At 40.7% G+C, this 23600-nt stretch overlaps 1 protein-coding gene across 8 annotated transcripts in view; it reads left to right on the top strand.

Moving 5' to 3' along the window:
* Nucleotides 1–23600, top strand: part of LIN28B (lin-28 homolog B) — a 98127-nt gene that overhangs the window by 37188 nt on the left and 37339 nt on the right. For all 8 annotated transcript variants that reach the window (XM_068677821.1, XM_068677818.1, XM_068677824.1 and 5 more), the window contains one exon: nt 16325–16509. In XM_068677821.1, coding sequence (XP_068533922.1) covers nt 16325–16509 — 185 coding nt within the window. The remainder of the gene's footprint in view (nt 1–16324; nt 16510–23600) is intronic.

Below are 23600 nucleotides of genomic sequence, written 5' to 3'. Positions count from 1 at the left end.
TTCCTTTCTGTCCCTTTGAGTTCTGAACATAGTTGACGGCTATTTCAGTGAAACATCCCACAAATAAAAATGTTTTTAAACAGTTACTAAACGTCGTTAGTCCTTTAAAGGTTTAGATGACTGGTACTCTCAGGGTAAGATTTGACATTACAGTTAAGCCCATTTAGGTTAACTGCATCGTAGGAGCAGTCATATGTGCTTTGCTCTTTTTGTACTGACCCAGGTTCTGTCATGAGTCAGTTAGGCAAGCTAAGCCTAGTTAAAAAAGTTATTCATAGAATTAATTTTGAGCTGGGGTAGCCATCTAAGCTAGTAACGGCTCAGATAAATGCCAGAGCACGTACATGGGGTGGAGGAAGGAATCTGCATCTGGAGCTGGGAAAAGCAAAATGGGGCTGCTCCTTTTTCCTGAAAACATCATTGTTTAAATTAAAAATGACACTAATGAGATATATGAGTAATTCTAATATTCTGTCTTTATTGTCAGTGTAGAAGTACTCTGTTTCTGAAATTAGAGCACCCTGTTTATATCTGCATAGAGATACCTATATCCCTGTCTTTGTCCACATGGAGTCCTAGGGGTTTAGTAAGGTCTTGTAGATTCGAACCACTGTATGAAAAGCCAGGGATTTTTGTTTAACAAACATTTTTTGTGTTGTTTGTTTGTTTTTTTAAGAACTTAAATGTCATACTTAACAAAAAAAATTGCCTGGATACCTTCTCATAATATTAAGTGAAATGGAGCAAAAAACAATAGCAGTAAAATCAAAATATTACAAGCAACTGTGAGTAGATGTTATAGCACAGAAGATAAACCAGTATATGCTATAAATCTCAGCACACTATTGAGCATGTTGCCATCAGAAATTCCAGTCGAGCCCTGAAGTTGAAGCATGTTAAGGAAGCTAAAAATAACCCCGATAATTAGATATAATATGATTGAGTCAATAGGTTTTTAAGATTTGGAAGCAGGCTGTGTCAAAAACTATGCAGTGTTACTATTTGAGGTAGAAAAAAAAAAGTACATGAAACAGATGTAACACGTTTATATATGTCACAGATTTTTAATAATGTATTGTGGTAGGTGAGACTTTTTCAGATTTTGGAAGAACATCATTTGATGGCTGTCTATCAAGCAGTAACTGTTTGAACTCTGAGACTTGGTGAGTGAAACTCCTGTCAGCTGGGCAGTGTGTTAGAGAGCACTTTGTTGGGAGAGCTGCCTGACAGCTTTCTTGCTCTGCCCTGGACGTATGCTTACTTACTGATCAGACGTAGCTGCTGCCATGCCCTTTCCACCAGGCACCAAATGATTTTATTACTGGTTTTGACGTTTTATGTGATAGACCTTCATTCTGTGTGGTGTCAGACAAGGAGCAGTGGTAGGACCCTGAAGATGGGGTAAGTGAGAGGGAGCTGTGACTTAGGTGTCTGAGCACGGTCACAGTACACGTTTTCTTTGATGGCAAAACCAAGAAACATTTTCCATCTGCACCCTCTCAGAAATGGTGCAAGGGGATTATTAGTTTTTAAAGGCTGCATCTAAGGGACAGCAGCAAACCACAAACATAAATCAGCATAAATACGTGGAAGAGGAAGGCAGCAACAAATAGCAGGGGAAGCTGTGAACTTTGTAAAGGAGTTTGCTAGCACAGACAGCATTCATGGAACCACATCTTTTGATTCAGGTAAAACAAAATATCTTGAGATTTTTGACTAAGGACTGACCTGGACAAGTGTCCTTGCCGACCTAAGTGTTTCTTCTGTGATTTTATGATTCTAAATACTGCAGTACAACGATAACAACACAAATCCATCCCCATTTTTACTCTCTTAGAAAGCTTTTCAGTCAGTTTAGGTTATATCAGTTAAGGCTGAGAAAAACACCACGTAGGCTGTGCAGGAGTATCCATTTGGTAGTTTATACCTGTTTAACTCTCTTCTAAATCTGCAGTTGAACTGAAAACACAAGTATTTTACTGATACAAAGCTGATTCTTGCATATTCAGCTGTTGCTAGTTTCAGTCACTTGCAGAGGAGGGAAGCATGAGGTCTTGAGTAGAATCGTGCATCCTGCAGCTCCAAAGCTGCTGTCACGGTGTCTCTCTTCTGCACGTTCACACGTCCCAGCTTTCTGCCAGGAGCTGTCCCCTGCCTCTCCTTTAAGTTTCTCATCCTTATTGCTAGCCTTGGGGGCTTAATTCTTTGGAAAACATCAGGGTGATTAATCAAGCTGATTTGTGTTCTCCTTAAAATAAATAAATAAATAGCAGCTTACTTCAACTTTGTGTAGTCCTGACATGCTATTTTCTTGTTAAACTTTTTAAGATTTCTTACCTCAAAAGTATGTTGCCTGTCTACATAACAGACATTTACGCGCCTGGTTAATCTGAAGTTACTTCTGGGATGGCATGTTCCTGTGTCCACAGAACAAAGCCGACCCATGAGAAATCCCACGTGGCACATGAACTGCAGAAACTTCATGGGTGACTAACTGTGAACGCGGTCCTGTGCTCTCCTTGCATTCTTAACGTATCTATTCACATGGCTCAGTGGTCATGTCTAAGTGGTCTGGGAGGTGCAGAAGTTCTACATAGCTATAAAGAAAAAAGCTGTTTCGTTAATTTCTTCTTGAGATCCAGTGAATTGAAGAAGGTATGTGTTTAAGAAAGTGAGATTGATTATATAGGATTGGTCTCAAAACAATTCACATCTGTTCACCTGACCAGATGTTTGTAAATTTTGTGAGTCTTTTTTCCACTATATCACTGCTCTGGTCATGAGCCGAGCAGTCACAGAGCCCGGGTGATGCCCCAGAGCACGTTACGTGTCTTTTCCCTACTGCACGAGACAGCGATCAGCTTCAGGGATGAGGGTGCTTCTTCATGGATACTTCCATTAGCAGTGTACCTTTTGAGCCTTCAGAACACCAAATACATTTACCAGGTTAAATTTGTCTGCAGAGTGAACAGACAGCAATGTTCTGTGTTTTGTGGAGGTGGATTTTGACTGAGCGAACAAAATCTCACTCAGTTTTAAAAGTGAGTGTGGAAATAAAGCTTGGTATCCACTCTGTTTTCTCACCACCAGTACTTTTATCTGCTCTACTTCTGTTTTACAATGCTTTTAGGGGTCTAGCTGGGGTGGAGCAGCAATGGCTGTGCAGGTGGGATTGCTGCTTGTGTTGAGAGCAGTCTGCTTCCTACTACTTGCTGCTGTTAAAAATAATTTTGGGAAGTGTTGTGGTGTTTTTGGGTGCGCATATCACAGAGGTAACAAATCTCTTTCTGTGTTGCTCCTGAGGATTTACCATGTTCCTACTCAAGGTCTTCGGGTTATTTCAGTTAACAATTCCATCTGCCATCTTCCAAACCCCACTTAGCAAAAGCTGAGTCATTCCCCTGCATAGCTTTTTGTCTGTTTTCCCTGGTAAGTTTACTACACTGCATCTCCACAGCAATTTGTTGCTAGAATTGCAAGTTGAAGACTGCACAAATGGATGCTGACCCCTGCTCAGAGGAGAGTGTTGTTAGAGTTCATTTAACCACAGCTTGAGTAATCACCGAGTGGCCTTCCTTCTTCTCTGCCTCTTCTGGTTCTTGTAGCTTCCTCTTTCTTTTTTATCGAGCTGCCTTTTGGTGGGCTGAGAGCTACTCTAGGACTCTGCATGGTGGAGCAGGGAAGTGGTCAGAGCTGTGTCAGGGCCTACAGGCCTGTGGGCGCATGTCCATGCCCACATATCTGTGCTTCACCGTTCTTCCCCTGGTCCCTAGAGATGCCTCATGTCTGTCCTGCAACGTTTGTGTACAGGGGAGGCCCCTTGAGTGTGTGTAGGGTCTGGGCACACTCATCCAGGCGTAGGCAGTGCCTGGATGAAGGAGCCTTGTGGTTACACACGGCAGCGTACCTGTGCCCCCGCAGCGTCACGGGTGCGAGAGGCACTCGCAGAACTCAAGTTACCGACAAGTAATTTTTTTCTGTCAGCAAGAGCTTTATAGCTAACCTTTTATTATACTTTCTAATGTGCACCTTGTGTGGCCTCGTGTTTAGTTTGGCCTCTGTTTGATTAATCTGTTTGATCAAGGCAGGTTATGGAGCTGGCTTTAAGTTACACGCATTTGCATGTGCACACACATGCTCACAGGCATGTGTATAAACTGTGATAAGGGAAAGCTGAGGTGGTACCGTCAAGGGGAAAAGGCTTAGAGACCCCTGAAACTGAAGTTGCACTTAGAGCTGCAACCCCAACCCCTTTTTATTTATCTCACTTTATATAATAATAATATGATCACCCCCCACATTACACATCATGCTTTCAAGCACAAATGCTTGCATCTTACCTAGCAGCCAGTAAATAAATGTTGGTGTGCATGTGATTGTAGGATATGTCACTGAAGATAGTGCAAACAAGGAAATAATATGCAGAATTTGTTGTTTTTCACAACTAACTCAGTTGTGCTTCTTGCATCGTAGTTACTATGTGATGCACCTCTGGTTTTAGCCTTTGGAGCTTTCTCTTTCAAACAGTCCAATAAAAAAGGAGCCTGGAATTTGTTTACTTCCAGTATTAAAAGCAAACAGTTTAGGGAGCAGGCAACTTTTATTGGGCCCATAAAGGATAAAGGCATAATATAGATGGTAGAGATTTCAGGCTGGTTTTGTTTCTTTGTTTTCTTACCGCAGGTTACAGTTTTTTTGGGGTACTGAGCTGTTGTGGGGGGATTGGCAGTGCTCACTGATGCTAAGCAGTCTGTGAGAGCAGACTGCACTAATGCAGTGAGTGGAAAAGACTAGTGAAAAAAAAACTTCAATATTTATGCAGTTTTTTTTTTCCCCTCATATACAATGTTTTACTTTTAGAAGGAAAAATCTCCAGCCAGAACTGAGAAGAATAGTATCCTTAAATAAAGAACTTTTTAATGTTATTACAGGTGGGTGCAATAGAAATAAACTTAGAAGTTAGGAAAATGTAACTACTGCAAAGCCAGTATCCCTGGTCTTTGTGATACATTGGCCTGAAAAGAGTCTTTAGAAGAGAAGATGCTTGGACATTGTTCTCTCTCTGTTCACAAACAAGAATTTTGTTATTGGAGCAGAATCTGCACTTCTGGTGGTGGAGACCCGCGTGTGCTGCACGTGGAGCCAGTACCCACAAAACAACAGGCTTTTAATATTAGGAAGAATGGGGGAGCGAGCATCTGCAGCTCAAATCATGACATTAAAAGGGTATTACTAGATGATGCAGTTAAACCATAATTTTCCATTTGGAAGGACCTCTGTTTTGTAATATGTGCTTTATAATTACAGCAGAACTAGTCACCTGTCTGCATTTCATAGCGTGATGCATGTGTTACGTTTGATGTGTAACAAACTTAGAAAAGCAAACAAATTCAGAGTTAAAAGGCTGATACTTCTGGGTCTCCTCTTCCCCTGTTAGTGTTGATGGGAGCTGTGTTAGCAGATTATGAGAGGAGTTGTCCTTAAGGTATCCCTTTGTGTTTTTGTACTGCCACTGGTCTGACCTTCCTTCAGGAGACCATAGGAAACATTTATGTTCTGTGGATTAGCTTAGTAAATTTGAATCTGTCAATTTTACACACCAGTATTGGAGTCTTAAATAATATTTAAGTAGTCTTGTGTTGCGTAATTTGAGCAGAAGCCAACCTTACAGTTATTTTGTTAATGTAGTCTGTGTGTGATATTCCAGTTTCACAATTCCTTCTTCACAAAATATAATTATATAGTGATACTACTTTAAAAGGAAATTTTTAAAACATTTCCGAGTACCTCCGCCGTACCTATGCTAATAAATTTAAACAGTTTATCTTTGATAGCTAAAAAACTTTTGTCCTCTTCAATAAAGAACACATCAATCTATCTTTCATTGGCCTTAAATGATGTTTTCTCATTTATGTTATAGTAAATTCAGAGGTGCTTTGTTGAATCCTGAGATGTGTCCTCTAAAAGAAAATAGCTTATGCATTGGTAACAAAAATATCTGTGTACCAACAACTTCTATCAGCTTTTAAAACGCAACTGTTTAGAGAATTATTTCATAGTAGAGTTACAAAATAAATAGTCTTCAAACTATTAATTTAAAGTCATTGCTAAGTTCAAGTAAATTTTCCAGTCATCCACACTATCTCCTTCCACTACTATGTATTTCTAAAATTAATATGGTTTGAAGTCGTCCACTCAGTTTCTGTTAGGTCCAGACAGTTAGATGTTTATTCCTAGCTTCACTGCTTCCTAGTACCTTACCTGTGATGTATTTAGATGACCTACCATTCTCTCCTACAAAAGTTATAAAGGTTGGAAGTGTAAAATAAATTTATGCTCGTACTTCCTCCGAGACAACTGTTCTTGTATTCAAACATCTATCTGAAGGACCCAATCAACATTTGTGTGTCCGATAAAACTGTATCTAGTTAAGAAATACTTGACTAGATCTGTAAATTGCTAAAACTGATAGAATACTATAGAAAGTACTTGATTAAAAACACGAAAGGTTAGTAAACATATGATTTGCTTTACAAGAAGAGCTGAGGAGGATTAACCATAACAAAAAAAAAAAAAAAGGTATACTAGAAAACTTGAATCCAACATCAGGAATTGTTAAGTAATAAGTGCTGCTGCTTATGTTTGCTTTTATAACAAATGAAAAAGTACTTTATTTTACAGTATAGGTAATGTTGTGAAAGTAACTTTCAAAAACAAAAAACAACCCAACTAAAAAATTCAGCCTATTTATCATCTCCCAGCTTTATGAGCACTTACATTCCAGCCCCACCAGTTTTGTCAGATACTTGTATTACTTTTGTATGTATAAAGTCTTGTTGGCGACTTAGATTTTTAGTAAATAAATATTCTAAACAGTATTTTATTTTTGTTTCATTTGTATATTGGCATTTTAATTTAATTGAATAAAAATAAATTGTAAACGTACATTCTGACCTCCAAATATTTTAGCAACATCTTTGTGTCGCACATTGATAAGCCATGCCTGTATAATTTGTGCAGGACCTTGCATGGTGCAGGGTGAGTCCTCGGTGGGTGCCAAGGACATCTGCACTATAAAAGTAAGAACAATGTTTGCCCAAATGCTTGAGAATAGTTTGAGAGAGGTTCCTGTTTACAGGACAATGGATTTTTATCTTTGCATTGCTCAAGGCATAGTTACTCCCAGTTGGCTAAACTGTAATCAGTGTTCACTTACTCCCTGGGTCCCCTGCTCACAGTAGCTTTCAAAAGTGGCTTTTTTCTTTCATTTTTTTTCACAGTGGCTTTTCACTTTTCATAGTGACTTTTTTTTTCTCTCTGAAGTTAGAAGAGGTGATGGAAGGAAGCGTGGAGGGGCTTTACGCTAGTGTAGCTGATGGTGGCTTTAAGAAAGCATCTTCCTTGGCAGGGATGTCGGGTTTCTGAGGTGAGGTCCACAAGGTTGGCACCACAGCACCATGTGAAGATTGCAGGCTCTATTGCTCAGCACAGGACCCAGGAGCAGTGAGGACGTTTTTCTGATTCTCTGGGCTCCAGCCCAGGGGTAGCTGGAGCTGACTGGGGGAGAAGAAGGCGAAGGAGGAGGTAGCAGGGATGGACTGCTTGCACAGTCCACATCAGGACTGGGCTGTAAACCCTCTTCCTGCTTCCAGGACTTGAGCTACTCCTATGTTTTCACAGCCTGGGAAGAGAGGGCAGTTTGCTCTTCAGCAGCTTTGACACCCTGTAGCCTCTGTAATAGTCAGCCACTTCTTTTTTGAGCTTGAACCTTCAGCCAGGCTGATGCCACAGCTCACTCCTTGTGGGCCATCATCTCTCATCGGGGCCTTGGCCTTCCACCACCGTGTGCCCCTGCCTCTTGACCATATCAATTTGTTGACATGGTCAGCAGTGTAACAGGAACGTGCCAGCACAGTCCAGCCATGTTCCTCTCACTTAGCTCCATCCTTTCCCACTCCCTCCGGCCCACCCCAGCTCGCCATTCAGTGGTAAGACCCTTTCTGCCCAGGGTATGTATTAGCTGGTACCCACCAATGTGACCCAGCCTCTCCTTGCAGCCTGATGTCCCTCTGTTCTTGGAAGCTGCCCGTTAGACCATGCTTCTGGAAGAAGGAGACAAATCAGTGTAACCAGGGTATGCTTTGCCAAGAGAACAGGGTGAGCTGAACTGGCGTATCCAGGTTCAGGACTCCCTCTGTGCTAACGTGCCAAATCATTTGTCCGAAATGCCTTTTTGCATATGTCATCCCATGGCTGCTGTACCTGCCGGCATGCTTCTGTTTGCACTGAGAAGTGAACCACTCAACTTTCTCACGTAACGGTAAGACGCAAAAAGGTGGATTTGTGTTTTCCTCGTATTATTTTTCAATACTGGTATGCATTTTAAAGGTTAAGGACGGCTTCCCAGAGATCGATGTTAGGGGTTTACAGTAGGAAAACATGGCTCTTTTCCAGGCCACTTCTGTGCAGGAAAAGGGGACGGTGCTTGTGCGGAGAGATATCCTGCTACACCTGAATTAGCAGAGCACAGTCTGGGCCTAATTTTTTTTTAATTATATGTAGTCTCTTGGGATGATCAGAGGTGGTAAGGGAGGTGGATAGGAAAGCTTTATATAGCTAAAACATTTCCTGATGCAGGGATTGTCGTTCCTGTGCACGGGGGGGGGGGGTGTGTAGAGAAGCAGAGGTACGAAGGCTGCAGCCGTAGTAGGGCAGGCATGGAAAATTGAGGTGCTGCAGTTGCTTCTGAAAACATGGTTAACGACGCTAGAAAGGTGTAGTAAATCTGGAGGAAACTGTGGTTTGGTTTTAAGTGAAATAACTCTACCATTGACTGTGCTTTCTACCAGAGTAAATTCTCAGTACGTGGAAAACGCAGCAAATTATGTGGGCTGGAGATTGTGCCTTCCCATGCTCTTGTTGTTCCATCTCTGTTTATGGGACTCTACATTGAAATCGGCTGATTTTTAGATCTGTTAGGGGACACTGCACCACGTGCAGTGTGTTTTTACAAGTGAGTAGTAGCTGTGTTGTGTGCTATCCCTCACCATTAAACTCACGCGACAGATGCCAAGAGGGAGAAGGCTCAGTTGCCATGCAGGTTTTGGTGCATTTATATCCCTTGTGGAAGAAATGAGAGAACCAAGCTTGGTGTGACACTTCCTTTCTTCTGATAATAGAAATAAAGCTGCAAGAACTGCCTGTCTCTCCCTGGAAGGCTTGGGTTTTTAGCAGGAAGAAGGCTTGAAAAATACTCTGCCCCAGTGGTCACTAAAAAAGTATGCAGAGGTCACCATTGCCATGAGTTTTTTAGAGTTTAGGTACAGTGTGCCCACGGACTGGCCATACTGGCTTTCTCCCAAGTCTGCACTTGACACTTCCCTAAAATTAATTGCCTATCAGGGTGTCTTGGAGAGCTTGCTAATCTGGACCTCAGGCCCTTGCTTCATGTGAGAAGTAAAAATCAAAAGACACAAAACCAAACAAAACCCACAAAATCAGAACCTCCTTCTAATGAAAATAAAAAGAGGATGATCTGCCTGGATGGTCATGTTGACTTGTTCCTGATTTTTGTGAAAGAATCCCTTGGGTTTCAGCAGAGCTGCCCTGCAGCAGACAGGGGTGTCAGAAACAAAAAAATGGGGCAGCTCACGTCAGCGAGGAGCAGCTCAGCGGCAAGTCAGTGAAGGGAGCAACAACGGCGCTGGGGGGCTTGTGGGGGTCCCAAAGGTGGCACAGCCAGGCAGCAGTGAGGGCACTGGGATGTGTTCAGCCACTGGGAAAGAGGCAAGAAAAGAGGCTCTTCTCAATGTCCCGGCTTCTAGGATTCATGGCGTGGTTTCAGGGTATCATGGAGGCAACGTAAGTGACAAGGCGGCAACATAAGTGACAAATTGCCACCGAAAGTCTGCTATGTGGGGCAGTCCCTCCTTACATGCCATGGCTGCACACTCATGCAGTTTCTTTTGAAGTGTCCTGGTGGCTTTCTGACTCTGCAGAGGTCTGATTCACATGAAACGCAGCAGAAAGCCTTACGCTACCAAGAACAGGTAAACGGTTTTCTTCCCGGGTCAGTGGGTGACTGAGGGTGGGGAGGAGGAGCCGCCCCTTTGAACCGGCTGAACTGCGTCCTAAAACTGTTATCTTGTGCCTAGTGTGACTGGTGAGGATATACGTACACCAAGAAATGGGAGAGGAGGCTGGCTCAGTTGTCATGCCTGGTGTTAGAGCACAGGGGAAGGAATATGGGGTTAAAGAGAACTGCACACATCCTAGCACAAATGTTCTGAGCAGAGGAAAGGCAAAAACTAGTAGAAAACTAGTTGTGTGGGTGCTATGCTGTACCAGAAAATTATACTTATTATAGCTAGAGAGCTGGGTGAGGTCAGGGAGAAGCAAATGAGATGTTTATTATCCAGATTCTTTTCATTAGTATACAAAACTAGAACAGCTGGTGCTGAATGTGTAACCAGATATAGAGGCAGCGGAAACACGGTCAAATAGCATTCATGGCCTGAACACAAATACTGAAAATTACGCAGAAAATTAGCAAATTGTCATGAATGAAGTGGCACTGTGGAAAGAAATAAACAATCGTGGATACAATAGAATATGTTTGGTGCAAATCACTTTGGGAAGTAATTATAGCAGACCTGTAGTAGACTTCTGGTTTAGGATTTATATACAGATAGTAGAGTAATACTACTATGAGATAGAAATGCTAATTGGAATAGTAACATTATAGTTAGGCTGTGTATTAGGCTAGATTAATATTGAAGCACAAGTGGTATTAGAATTATGTTCTGTTTCTGGACATGATAGGCAATGCTTTTCTTCTCCAAACAGTAATTCAGAATAGGAGGCATGTCATTTTGGACTTGCAAAGAATTGACGAAATTATAGTAAAACTGATTTAATAAAAAAAAAAAAATCAAGATAAAACATAGACTGGGTTAATTTGATTTAAAACTGAAGATAAAAAGTCAACAGCTTAATATTTTAAGGTCTAATTTTTGTTAAACTAGTAGAGCTGGCAAGTGGGCTTAGGTGAGCTGAAGTACTGGAGGCTTAAATGGAGAAAAGATTTAACTTGAATCTCAAGTGAAGAAAAAGGTGGAGAGTTGTGGGAAATCACATAGCTCTTTCTATGTGAAAAGGTACTGTGAAAGGAAGGAAGAATACATAATCAAAAAACACTCACTTCTCAGAGGTCATAGAGGAACAAGACCTGAATGTGTTAAGTGATTTAGAATTTATAAAGTTGTTAAGTTAAAGCCGTTAGTAAAGGTTTATTTAGTAAAGTGTAAGAAAAGGGAGGAAGTAGTTCATCTCTTGTACAGGGAGGGTGGTTTTGAGTTAGAGAGCCTTTTGTTCCAAAGCTAAATAAATACCTTTGCATACTTCACAGTAAGAAGAGTAACAGTACGGGCACAGTGACAGGATGATGAATGGGCATGAGGTTATGAAAATGACTGCAGTTGAGGTGGAAATTCAAGACAGAAACAAATTCCAAGTAAATAGGGATGTGAAATTGCAGTGTACCAGCTGCACTGCAGTACCTGCCTAAGTATCAGTTCTTTCCATACTGTGAAGTTGCTTGAATTAGGTTACCCATCTAGTAAATGTTGTATGCATGTAGTATATGTGGCTTTTCAGTGACTAACACCTGGAAGGCAAATCTTTGAGAAATGCAAGGACTTCTTCATAGCTCTATTTTTAGAGTAAGCTTTGAAGTATTCTTTGTAATCAAACTGTGAATTACTGTAACTAGTACCACTTTTTTTTTCTTTTTTTTTTTTTCTTTCACAAAATACTAAGAAGCACATTCTAATCTCAATAGCTGCAGTTTCCACTATGTGTGCCCTGGAGCTCATTGAACCATTCTGTGAACAGATTTAGCTCACTGGAAAAACAGAAATCTATCCCCATTTCCTCTTCCTCTTACCCTCCCCCTCCCCTCTTTTTTTTTTTTTTTTTTTTAAACTGAGTTTGTTTCCTGTCAGATTAGTGGGTTAAATTGGCTTATGGGGAGGACTGAGAAGTGCCAGATTTGGTGTAAGATAAGCCTCTAGGAGCAGGAAAAAGCCTTTGAGGTCAGCAGGAGCAAGGGATGGGAGGGAGCAGTGGCGAGAGGTTAGGTTGTCGCATGGGCGCGTGGCCTTTGGTTTCTGTGTAAATGCAGAGCTACACGTTGCTCTTCGAGAGGCTGTCGTTTTGTGTAATGGACTTCTTGTTTGTTTTAGGATGCCCTTTGCAAAAATGTATTAACTTCACAAACCTCCTAAAGTGAACTTTTCAGTGTACTCTTGCAGCAGCCCTTGTATCATGCAATTTACGTTGTTTCACAGCACTTCCCCTAAGATTTATGTTGTACAGCAATTCTGTTCTTGAGCAAGTGTGGGTGAGAGCACTGGTGTAGGTCCCATGTAAAATGTTTCACCTCTGTCTTGACTTACTCTGTGCGATAGAAGATTCAGAAGCACTCCAGAGGTTGATGATACTGGGCAAGGATGTTTTGGAGAGAATTTCTTAAAGTCTTAAAGTCTTTAGCCTGGCGGGGCTTCAGGATATGCTTTTCTTCATGTCTGGATTTAATTGTAGATAATTTTGGAGGGAAAGCCGTTTTCTTACTTTGTGAAACCCAGCGTACTGGTGGCATCTGGTCATTGTACCGAGCAATCAATCAATCACTAGATAAAAAGGGGCAGAAATGAGAGATAGAGAAAATAAATGATCTAAGCCGAAATGCCACTGAATAACACCACCGCTGCCACCCCCCCCAAGAATTTCATGCCTACAACAGCAGTTCTTTGCAACCCCAGCTCGAAATGACAAAGAAGCACAGAGGAGGTGCTTACTGGGAACCTGTTCTCCCATCCCTCCAGACAGGTTAATAAAAGTAATGCACATGTATCAGAGGAGATCAGACCCCTGTAATGAGCCTTAATTCCAAACTTCCTTTCTTTTGTAGAGCCGGGTGAGTGTTTCAAGCACTCCCTGACACTACTGAGGAAATGGTATTTTTCTTTGGGATTGTCTTGATAATACAGTTCATAATATTTTGGGATTTGCTTCATACTAAGAAATGCTTTTCAAGAACTTGTTATCATGGGTTTTTCATTCTTATTTTTTTGTTGTTGTTGTTAATACTCTTAAGAAATTGCCAGCTCTCTGGGCCAAGCTGTTGCTTGTGACAATGATGTGTGAGACTTCACATTACAGGCTAAAACATCAAGAAATAATTGGATGGCTTTAAAAAATACAGAGAACTGGCACTGTTATTTTTTATTATTTTTTTTTAAGGAAAAAAAAAAAGCTCCTGTCTGAAACCACTGTATTGACTTCTGGTAAAAATAACAGCAAAGTCTGTGACAGTTGAAAGAGAGAAAGGGGGAAAAGCATGGTGCTTTTAAGTTTTTCCCTTTGTTCATTGGCAGTGTGCCCAAACACCCCATTCAGGGCTCTAGAAATGGTTCACTGACTTGAAACTCTGGCTGCTTTTAATTGTGTGTGTTTTATTTGTTTAAATAATGTGAGGAAAATACCGAGTTAGGTCTCCCAACGTTAAATTATCAACTTTACAGACATTTTTTTGTCCAACTCTTCAGAAAAGTTGAAAAGAGTTCTAAACTTAAGGGGTCTAGATTTTTTTTCCTCTGGTTTTCAAACAGCATTTTTTCATGATGGTTTTGAATTGTTATTGCACCCAGAGTATCTCCCCATGAGCAGACTGACAACATAGTATGTGTTTACACAATAAGTCAAAGAACACCAAATCCATCTATTAGCATTGATAAGCTGTTGAGGTGTATTAAAGGAGGGTACTGTGCGAGTCATTTGGACTGTTTTTTTTAACCTTTTCTGTTGAAAAAAGTGCTTGAAAAAACAAATATTCAAAAAAATGTACACTTGCATAATGCATGACTTATGAAAGCACGATGATTGTTCCATAATTTTGGCTTTTAAACATACTTTCCATAAAACCCTCTTGAAAGTATAGTGCTTTGTTTGGAAATGAAAGTTTCCTTGCTAAAAGTGAAACGTGAAAAAAATAAAAACATTTAAGAAGACTAACACATACCTTGTTTTAGTATGAGTTTGGATAAGTTCGTTCTTTTGAAGTAAAATAGAAGACGTAATGTGCATATCAGATGTCAACCTCTTGGTGTTTGTTTTGTAAACCATGAGATTTGGAAAGGAAAAAGTCTTACTGTAGACGTAACTATGTCTTCATTAAGTTGTAATTAAAGAAAAACACAGAAATATCTATGCCGTATTCCATATTAGTGAAAAATACAGGATTGTGTTTATCTGCTTGAAATAACTGGGTAAGGAAAAAATAGCCTTGCTCTAACCCGTTGAGCTGTGTTGTTGCTTACATTGGACTGCTGGAAAAATTATAAGCAACTGTGTCCTTCTGTCAAGCAAACCTTCTTAATTTCATATTACGAACAGTTGCTGCTGGGTAGACTGTGAGCTGGTCTGGTACATGGGTTTTTTGAAGTGAAGATGTGTGTGTGCTTTGACGTGGTTTCATTAAAATAAATATTCCCAATTATTTTGTAATATTTAATTGGAAATATTTAATTTAGTCTACTAGTGCTGTGGGAAATGGACTTTGTAGAGATGTCCCAAGAGGGAAATCTCTTGGGATGGAGAGAAGTTGACACAAGTTCCCCAAGGTAACTCTGCTGGAGGACGAGGAAGAGGAATCCTGTTTTCCAGCCTCACTGGGTGTAATTCAGCTGCAGGTTAAGACTTCTGAATCACAGAAGAGTCTAGGTTGGAAGGAACCTCTTGATATAGCCTGTGTAACTTCTGTTCTCAGCCCCTTTTGTCTCTGAGAGACTGCCATGCAGACACCAGGGCAATGGCCCTGAACATCTGGGATGAGATTTGTAAGGCAGCTTGAGCTCAAACTGCCTCAGAAACCCTGTCATGGTGCTGCAGACCTCCCGTGCCCATAACATGGATACAGGGTGTCCATGTCAGGGATTGCAGCCTGACTTCAAGACATTCCCTAGTTGGACTTGGGGGGAATAGACGTGACTTACACAGTTTAGTGTCACTTGGCTTGTTTTGACGTGTAATTGAGTGGGACAGTACCTGCAGTGAAGGCTCCCTCCTTTTCTCCACGATTCAAACGTATGAGTGATGGAAAGCTGAGTAAGAATCAATCCAGATAAATTTTCTTGCTATTAAGAGTTCAAGAGCAAAAGAAGATGACGTGTTTCATAATTCTTGTGCCAAAAAAAAGAAAAAAAAAAAAAAAAAGAAGAAAGTATTTGGAAATGGACAGGGATTTGGCAATATTCTCTGTAAATCCAGTTGATCTCACTCATGTAATGTGTAACTTCTGAACTCACTCATGTAATGTGCAAATTCTGATCTCACTCACGTAATGTGTAACTTCTAAAATAAATGTGTAGTGCATCCAGTGTCTACTGTTCTTTTTTCCCATAAAATAATTTGTCTAACTTAACTTGCTGATCATTTTATTTAATTCATCACATGGGTCCTGGGATATAGATTTACTACTATACGTAATTTATAGGAACTGAGGGGAAATTTTTCTTCATATTAAAATCCGTGGTGAGCTCCTGTTGATTACAGCTCGTCCAAGATTTTGCTGCTACAGTATAGTTTCAGAAGATGTATTAGTATTTATTTCACTTGTTCTGGTGACGATGATTTCCTTTTCTGTGAATGAAAATACAAATCTATACCTGTATCGTGATAACTAGGTAAGATTTTTGGGTAGTGAACAGAAATTTAGCAGCTCACTAGGGATATTTGAATTGCCCTTTTCAGTTGGCCAATTTGTTGCCCAGAATGCCTTCCTCCTGCCTTTGGTGTTCATTGTATATGTGATTTGTTTTCAGATGGGCAGAGCTGTATCACAGATATAAAGAATATGAATGATGATAATTTTGATCATAAAATGAATTATCTCTGAAGTGAACAGTTGCTCCCTTTCCGTTTCATTAAAAGAGCCTATTCACTTACAGCTGCCTTAGGATTTTAAGGATGCAGCATTTTCTCTGCCTTCTTAGCTCAACAACATTCAACACAGAAAAGGAAAATACTGTTTCAGTTTTGTTTGTACTGAAAAAAGATTCTTGTTACTTGTTTAGCGCTGAATAGTGTTTTCAGTGTATCTGGGACTGTAATTTGCAGTATCATCCACTAGCTCACGTAGAGGAAACTGTTGTTCAACCTGCATGTATTCCAGGATAGTAGGCAGGAGAAAATTTGTCCTGTTGATTATGAATGTAAATATTGTTTTGAAGGCAATGGTAACCAAGAGTATTTTTCCTATTTACAGAGCAAGCTTTACATGGAAGGATTTAGAAGCCTAAAAGAAGGAGAACCAGTGGAATTTACTTTTAAGAAATCTTCCAAAGGCCTTGAATCAATACGGGTAACAGGCCCTGGTGGGAGCCCCTGTTTAGGAAGTGAAAGACGACCCAAAGGGAAGACAGTACAAAAAAGAAAACCAAAGGGAGATAGGTAATTACCTTACTTTGCCTTTTTCTTTTTTTCTTTTTTTTTTATTTGCAAGTTTTTCTTGAAGTTATGTTTTCAGCATTTATTCATTTGTGAAAGGAAGCCCTTCTATGTAAATTTGGCTTTTACATTCAGCCTACTGATTTGATTAAGGTTATTAAGCTGTACCTATACAGCTACATAAATCACCCACTTGATTGGTTTTCCTTGAGAAGGTTTCATTGAATTAGAGGGAGTCTGCAAAGGAATGTAATGCTGTTTTGAAAACACTGCTATTAGACTGAGAAGACAGGTCAGTCTGAATACAGATGAAGTAATGTCATGTTTAGTTGAGAATTGTGCATGCTAAGGAGACTATTGTGTGTGGTGGGGTTTTAAATTGTGCATCGGTAGTTCTGTAGAGAAAAAAGTATAGGTACTGCAGTTAAGGTTGAAAGTAGTAGTTATGAGATGTGTGTGTGTTATTTGATGAATTGTTTTTACTCAAAAAATAAAAGGATATCAAGAGTTTCTGAAAGTCGTAATGGCTGGTAGTCTGAACAAGTGTTGTAATAAAATTTTACCAATTACAGTTTAATGACCAGAGATGCACTTATTTACACAAGTGCATCAATCTGACTTTCTGCCCCTGATGGCTTGAAGAAGTTCCATATTCCTTTTCACTGTGAAGTTACCTACACCTGGTTCCCCAAGGACAGCCTTCCTGCCCCAAAACTCTGGTGTTTCAGTGTGTCTCATCTTTACCTGAATCTCTTTTCCTCACGGCATTTCCCAGCCCAATAGCTGTCATGATTGATATCAGGGGGAATACATAGCTTGTGAATATGTAGAAGATCCCAACAGCTGAGTTTCCCCTGCAGTGTTGGATTTACAGCATGACTCTCTTCCATTGCACATTCAGAAACAAATAATAGCTTGGGAAGGAGAGGGTCACCTGAATTGGAAGCCTAGCCCATCTGTAGAAACAGGATCAGAAGCCTTTGCTTGATGCAGGTGAACTCCACTTGTACCCACATCTATTAAAAAGCCTGTTTCTCTTTCCCCCGTTTTTCTCTTTCCCCCTGATTTATTTATTTATTTATTTTTAATTAAGGGCTGGAAACGACATGATAGTTGTCCTTCTTTCACCTTCTTTGTAAAAGCTAAATACCATGAATAAAATTTATTGCTGTGTAACAGATCAGAGTCCATAACCATAACAAGGGGAGACTTTGTAAGCAGGATAAAGCTTTCTATTTAGTTGGTCACCATATCTGACCTCTCAGCATTGTGTTGCATGCAGTGGCTGTGAAACCTTTTTCTTCTTCTTCTTCCTTTTTTTTTTGGTTGTTGTTTTTGAAGATAGGTTTCCAATATGCATAGCATTATCATTATTGATGTTTTGTACCATGGCAGTAAATAAAAGCAGCAGTCATGCAGTCATGATACTGTTGTTCTATTTGTTGCACATGTATATATGAAGGAAGACAATCCCTACTTCAAAAACTGCAAATTTTCAATAGGTTGTAAATAGACCAGGAAAAATAATATGTAGGAGATATTATTAAGGAGAATATATTAAGGAGAGAGGGATTTGAACAAATTGCAGAGGAAGCAATACTTTCAGAATGTAACTCATCCAAGGTAAGCATCTAAAATATATGGGATGAGTCTTGCCTTGTGGTTGTTTCTCTTCATGGATTACAAAAGGATCCTAGCTCCAATGCTGTAGATACTTCCTTTACAAGTCTCTAATGTTAGGTGAGGTGAATTCTGCTTTTGGTGACATCTTTTCATAGCTAAAGCATAGACGAAATTGAACAGATATATCCCAGAAAACAGCACTGAGGGGTAATCCATGAGACAATGTACCCTTTCATGTTCACCTGCCCTTAAAGAAGGAAAAAATTCAAAATTACACTGAATGAATTTGAATATGAAGGGGAAAAACTCACTTCTGCCTTAAAAATTTTTATGCTCAAGTTGGTAAGACACCAAAGAAGCCTGAAATTCGAACTCCCTGAGGTAGTGCTGATGTTATCAGCTGATTAGGAGCAGTGTCTTTTCCTCAAGGAAAATAATTTTAATTGAATGCCTAGCCAATAACAAAGTGCATCTTCAACGTGTGTAGTGGAAAATTTCTTTAAGATTTCTATTCTGCTATGAAAACCACCTCCGTTTATAAAAAGTTAATTCCGTGTTCTGGTGTTTCTCTCTTTTCCACGTGATCAGTGTAACAGCGTGCAGGCCCAGCCTGGCTGCATGGTTTGAAGTGGCTCCTGTTAAATGGCTCCCATGGTTGTTAATGGTGTGGGCAGGATTTAGGGTAGAAGGCAAGAACGGCAGAAGTGGTTAGAGAAATCAAAGGAGGGAAAAAGAAAGGGAAAAGCAGCAGTGTGTGAAGGGAGGGAATATAAAGCCATGACACTGAGGTTACCAAATACTGCTGGTTGGTAGATTTTGTGGTATTTCCCCAATAGACTCGGTCTCTCTGTAATTTACAACATGTTGTTGCTGTGGGGACCTAGCTATGTTAATAGTTCCCCCTCAACATTGCTGTTGGTCACATGAAGTTTATAACAAGGCAGGGGAAAGGTCTGTAATTGCTGACAGCTATACAGGCCGCTGAGGCATATTTCTCAGCCTGCACGTTGACGCATACCGGGATGGAGAAGGGAAATTCTCTGCGGCCTGCATGAAATGAAACTGTGGCCATAAGCAGCCTGCTGGCCTCAGGTTCCCAGACCTTATTGTAAGCTTTTGTAATATCCATGTGTCTTCCATATCATTTTTTCACGATACCAAGACTAATCTGGGCTGGAGGGGAAGCATCTGAACAAAACCCAGTTGGGGTTCAAGTCTGGCAAGTGCCAGGTTCAGAGCTCACGGATTGCAGCGTAAATGCGAGGTGGCAGCTCTTGGGGCTTGTCTACCTAAGGCAGCCAGGGGTTGGATGTGCAGCAGTGTGTTAGGACAGGCTGCAGCTCCCTCCCTTCCTAGGAACCCTTAACACATGCTGAACACAGTGCATTTTGCTTGGCTTTGACAGTGAGCTCACTCAAAAGTATTTTGTGCTGCTCTCCAAGAATGAGCGCCGGGAGCTGATGTGAAAAAGATAAAGCACTCTGAATTCACGCCTTAATCAGCTGCTCCGTAACTCATAGACAAGGCCATGAAATCTTGATTTAGAGTAGAATAAATGAAATCAGAACCTAGCCAGCCATCTCACAATAAGGTTTGGAAGAGGAGCAAGAAAAGTATGGTTTTCTTTTATTATTTTTTTTTTCAAACACTTCAATATTTGTATGTGACCTAAAACAATGATTTTTTTTTACAAATAGCTGGGAAAATATTCCTTACCATGGTCTGTATTTAAGTAATTTTTATCTGCAGATCTTTGGAACCACATTAAAAGATGAGTGATGTTCACAGGACTAGAAGCTAGGGTTATCTTTGGAACCTGGAGATATTACTGGGTATCTGGAAATATTTCTCATGGAAACTCAGATCTGGATACTTCTTCAGCAGAGTGCCTGTAATGTTGTATCCACTTGGATTGGTACTTAGTTCAAGTGGAACATTTTGGAGAGGGAGGAGGATGACAAACTTTTTTCTTGTTTGAATTATTAACAACAAAATGGAAACAAGAAAAGCAAGCAAGAAGGGACAAGAAAGCTGTAATTAAGGGTGTAGCTCTATCTCCCAATTTCAGTTATTGAAGTTTCAGTCCTATGCTACCCTCTACTAACATCACACTTGTGGCAGGGATGCTTTCTGGCACGGGAGAACTGTACCAGCAAGTGGTTTGGACATAAACTTGCAGTAAGTTGTATGTTGTGAGATTTTGTTTTTGATGTGAGATATTTCACTGACTTGTTTTACAGCGTGGCCCTGCAAGTAAAGTGTGAGGAAGGGAGTTGAGAGCTGTTGGAAATGAGGGAGCTTACTGAAACATTGCCCCTGAAAAGACTGTAATGCTGAATTTTGTTCTAGGAATATGGCTAGTGAGGTAGCCACATAATTCTAGCTCTGTTGGCTATACAGTAACGAGCACTGCAGCACAGATGCAACACTTCAAAAACTTTTTCCAATGTAGACGTCTACTAGAGAGAGGTAACAAGAAAATAAGTGGTTTTGTGTTAAGATGTAATAAGTGGTATTTGCCAGTAACTTTTAGACATGACAGAAAGCATATTTTCAAACAGAGGAAAACATACTTCTAAACCTCCAGCCGAAACACAGCCGCTTGAGGCAGGGGGCTATAGTCAAATAATAAAATGCTTCCCTGATGAACTGTCACTTAAAATTAGCTTGTGTCTGAGTCAGAAAATGGATTTAATATCTGAAGACATTCTGCAGATGATCTGAAGTTAGATTATAAAAAGATCATAAGTCTTTCTTGCATACCATGACATCTTTAAAAGTTTATGGTCTGCACCGACAGCTGTTAGGGGCCATGGCACCGTGGTGTGCTGTTGGGAGCATTTAGACTGAAGTTAGCAGGACTAGCGGAGCTACTGGAAGAACAAAAGTTACATGATACAACATCACTTCAAACTCCAGATTATATCAAATTCCATCCCCGCTGGATAAATCGTACTCGAGTGTATAATTTAATTTTTGTAGAAAATCCTTTGATGGCTTGAGCTGAGCAGATTTTTGTGACGGATACTTGAATAATCAGGGTGGTACAGGCTGTGAAGGAGAGCCCCAACCTGGTAGGAAACTAGAGAAGCTCATAAAACCTGCACTTAGAAGACAGTGGGGGCAAAGGAGGATGGGGAGAGCCCTTCAGAAAGGGGCACTTCCACTCCTGCTCTTGTCTGTGCCCCCCTGTGAGCCCCAGGAGACATCTGTCCCACGGAGACCCGCTTCAGGCCCTGCTGTAGCATCGAGGGGCACTGGCGTGAAACGGGGCAAAGGAAGTGAGAGAGAAAGCAGCTGTGTGGAGAGGGGGTGAAAAGCTCGGAGAGCTGTTCCCTCCGACAAAATGGTGTCAGCACCCAACTGTCACAGGGCTGAACTTTCCTGCTTCTCTCCTAGGTAGACGGTGTTTACAGTTCTGCCCTTTTCTAAAGAGCAAACTGGCAGGGAAGTCATGCAGAAGTAGCATTGCTTTCATGCACGTTTCTTTAAAATGCAGCCTTGCAAAAGGATCTTACATGAGCGTGGCATTTTGGAGTTTAAATGTGAGCATCTCCTCCTCTCTGTCTTTCACCTAATTTTAGATCATAAGAATTTCTTTCCAGTATATATTATTCCTTCTGCCATTTTTCAAGTGTAGGGTATTTTCTTGGCTGTTTGCTTTTTCCCATCTTCCCAGAAATTCTGTTGCACGTTTAGTTTCTCTTTCCAGTGCTGTCTGAAACACCTCTTAACTTCAGGGGACTGCAAAGACCACCATGGCTTTTGTTCTCTTATATAAAAACTGTCATGTGAAATGAGGTCCCTGTGACCTAGTATGTTTTTTCCAATAGGAGCAAGTACTTACGGAGAGACTGCAAGAAATAGGGGAGCCTGGCATTCCATCCCTGGCATTTTGTGGCTTAGGCATTTCTTCACTATCGACAATCTGCAAGAGGTGATTAGATGGTACTTTAAGTACCTGAGGAGAGCTGGACGCAGCTTCCTCTTAGAGTTTTATACAGTTAAAAATTCACACATTGTCAGACAATGAAGGGGAATAAAGACCAGTCTGAGATGTGCTTTCTAAAATGACCTTCTTTTTGATACTTGCTAACTTTGCTATAACAAACCACCAAACTAATATGAACTGCTCATAGCAGGAGCAGCAAGATACTGCTAGATTTTAATAATAAGAAGAATAACAATAAAGACTGAGAGTTTTGCACTATTGGAACTTTTAGACAGTTTTATGACTTTATTGGACTATAATCATTAGGGACAAAGTTTTCCATATTTGCTCCTTTATTCAGGCTGGCCGCTCTTTTGGAAGGTTTAGCAGCAGTCCAGGTTTTCACAGGACTGGGGTAAAACCAGAGGGCTTCATTAATGGAGTCAAAAAAATAGGAAACTTTCTAAAATAGCTGCCAGTTGGTGTTCTGGAGCAGAGGCTTGAAAGCTGGCATGGAGATGGATCTTTAGGGCAGGGGGATAATCTTTCCTCGTCTTTGTGCAGAGCCATCCAAGTCTAAGTTACAAGCCTCTGAGAAGTGTTACTGAATATATTCATTAGAAAGCCCTCGTTAAAATCTCTAAAGCATCCATCTGTGTTTAAATGAGCTCAGCAGCCGCAGACTTGCAGCATACCAAATACACAGGCATGCCTCCAGGACTCAGTGTGTCCAACACGATGAGAACAGAATTAGATCTCCAAAACTGGGTATTTTCTTCATCAAAAGACAGGTGGTGGCTTAAGGGAGGAAAGACAAAACAACTGGCACTGACCAGTGCATACAGCACACAGCACCTATGGACCATACGTTGTAGGGCATGATTTCATCTCCAGCCGAGGGTGCTAGGGTGTGCATAAATGTCAGTCTTCTGGAAATGCCAGATGTAGGAGCTGTGGTAGACTAAGTACCCCAGAGCAAGAGAACAAGCCGGAAACCCTCAACTCTCACAAGCAAGAAAGCCTTTGCTTGCCTCACTTCTACCCCCAGATCTATCACACAGCATCAGGAGTTGCTTCCTCAAAAGATGATGGCTTTCTCTTCCTGCCTATTTCCGTAGCTCAAGCTGTTGCAAGCCAGGATGTTGAGCCAAAAGATCAATATTCAAATGTTGAGCTAGGTGTAGGAAGGGTTACAGTTGTACATGATTATATATGCATTATAACAATAAACCGTGTTGTTTTTCAGAAGACACTTAGGAAATAGCATTCCAAATTTCACATTTAGAGAACCTTATCTAATTTGCAAAGCCCAGTGCCCACAGTTAGATAGAGGCTACAAAAATTGATTTGGTCCTTTATCAGCTACAATGCCTCTTAAACCAAGGTGAGCTAGAGTTATTTTGGGGTACCCAGGTACACAGCTGCAGTGTGCTGGTTGGCAATACAGGCATTTCCTTATTCGTTCAAAGGGCTGTTTTCTCGTGTTACAGCTTTTTAACTACCAAATTCACTACAAGGCAACTCAAAAGCAAGGGCTGTT

Source organism: Anas acuta, chromosome 3, assembly GCF_963932015.1.
Source record: "Anas acuta chromosome 3, bAnaAcu1.1, whole genome shotgun sequence".
Lineage (NCBI taxonomy): Eukaryota > Metazoa > Chordata > Aves > Anseriformes > Anatidae > Anas > Anas acuta.
The sequence above is the reverse complement of the archived record's forward strand: the minus strand, read 5'-3'. Positions and strand labels throughout refer to the sequence as shown.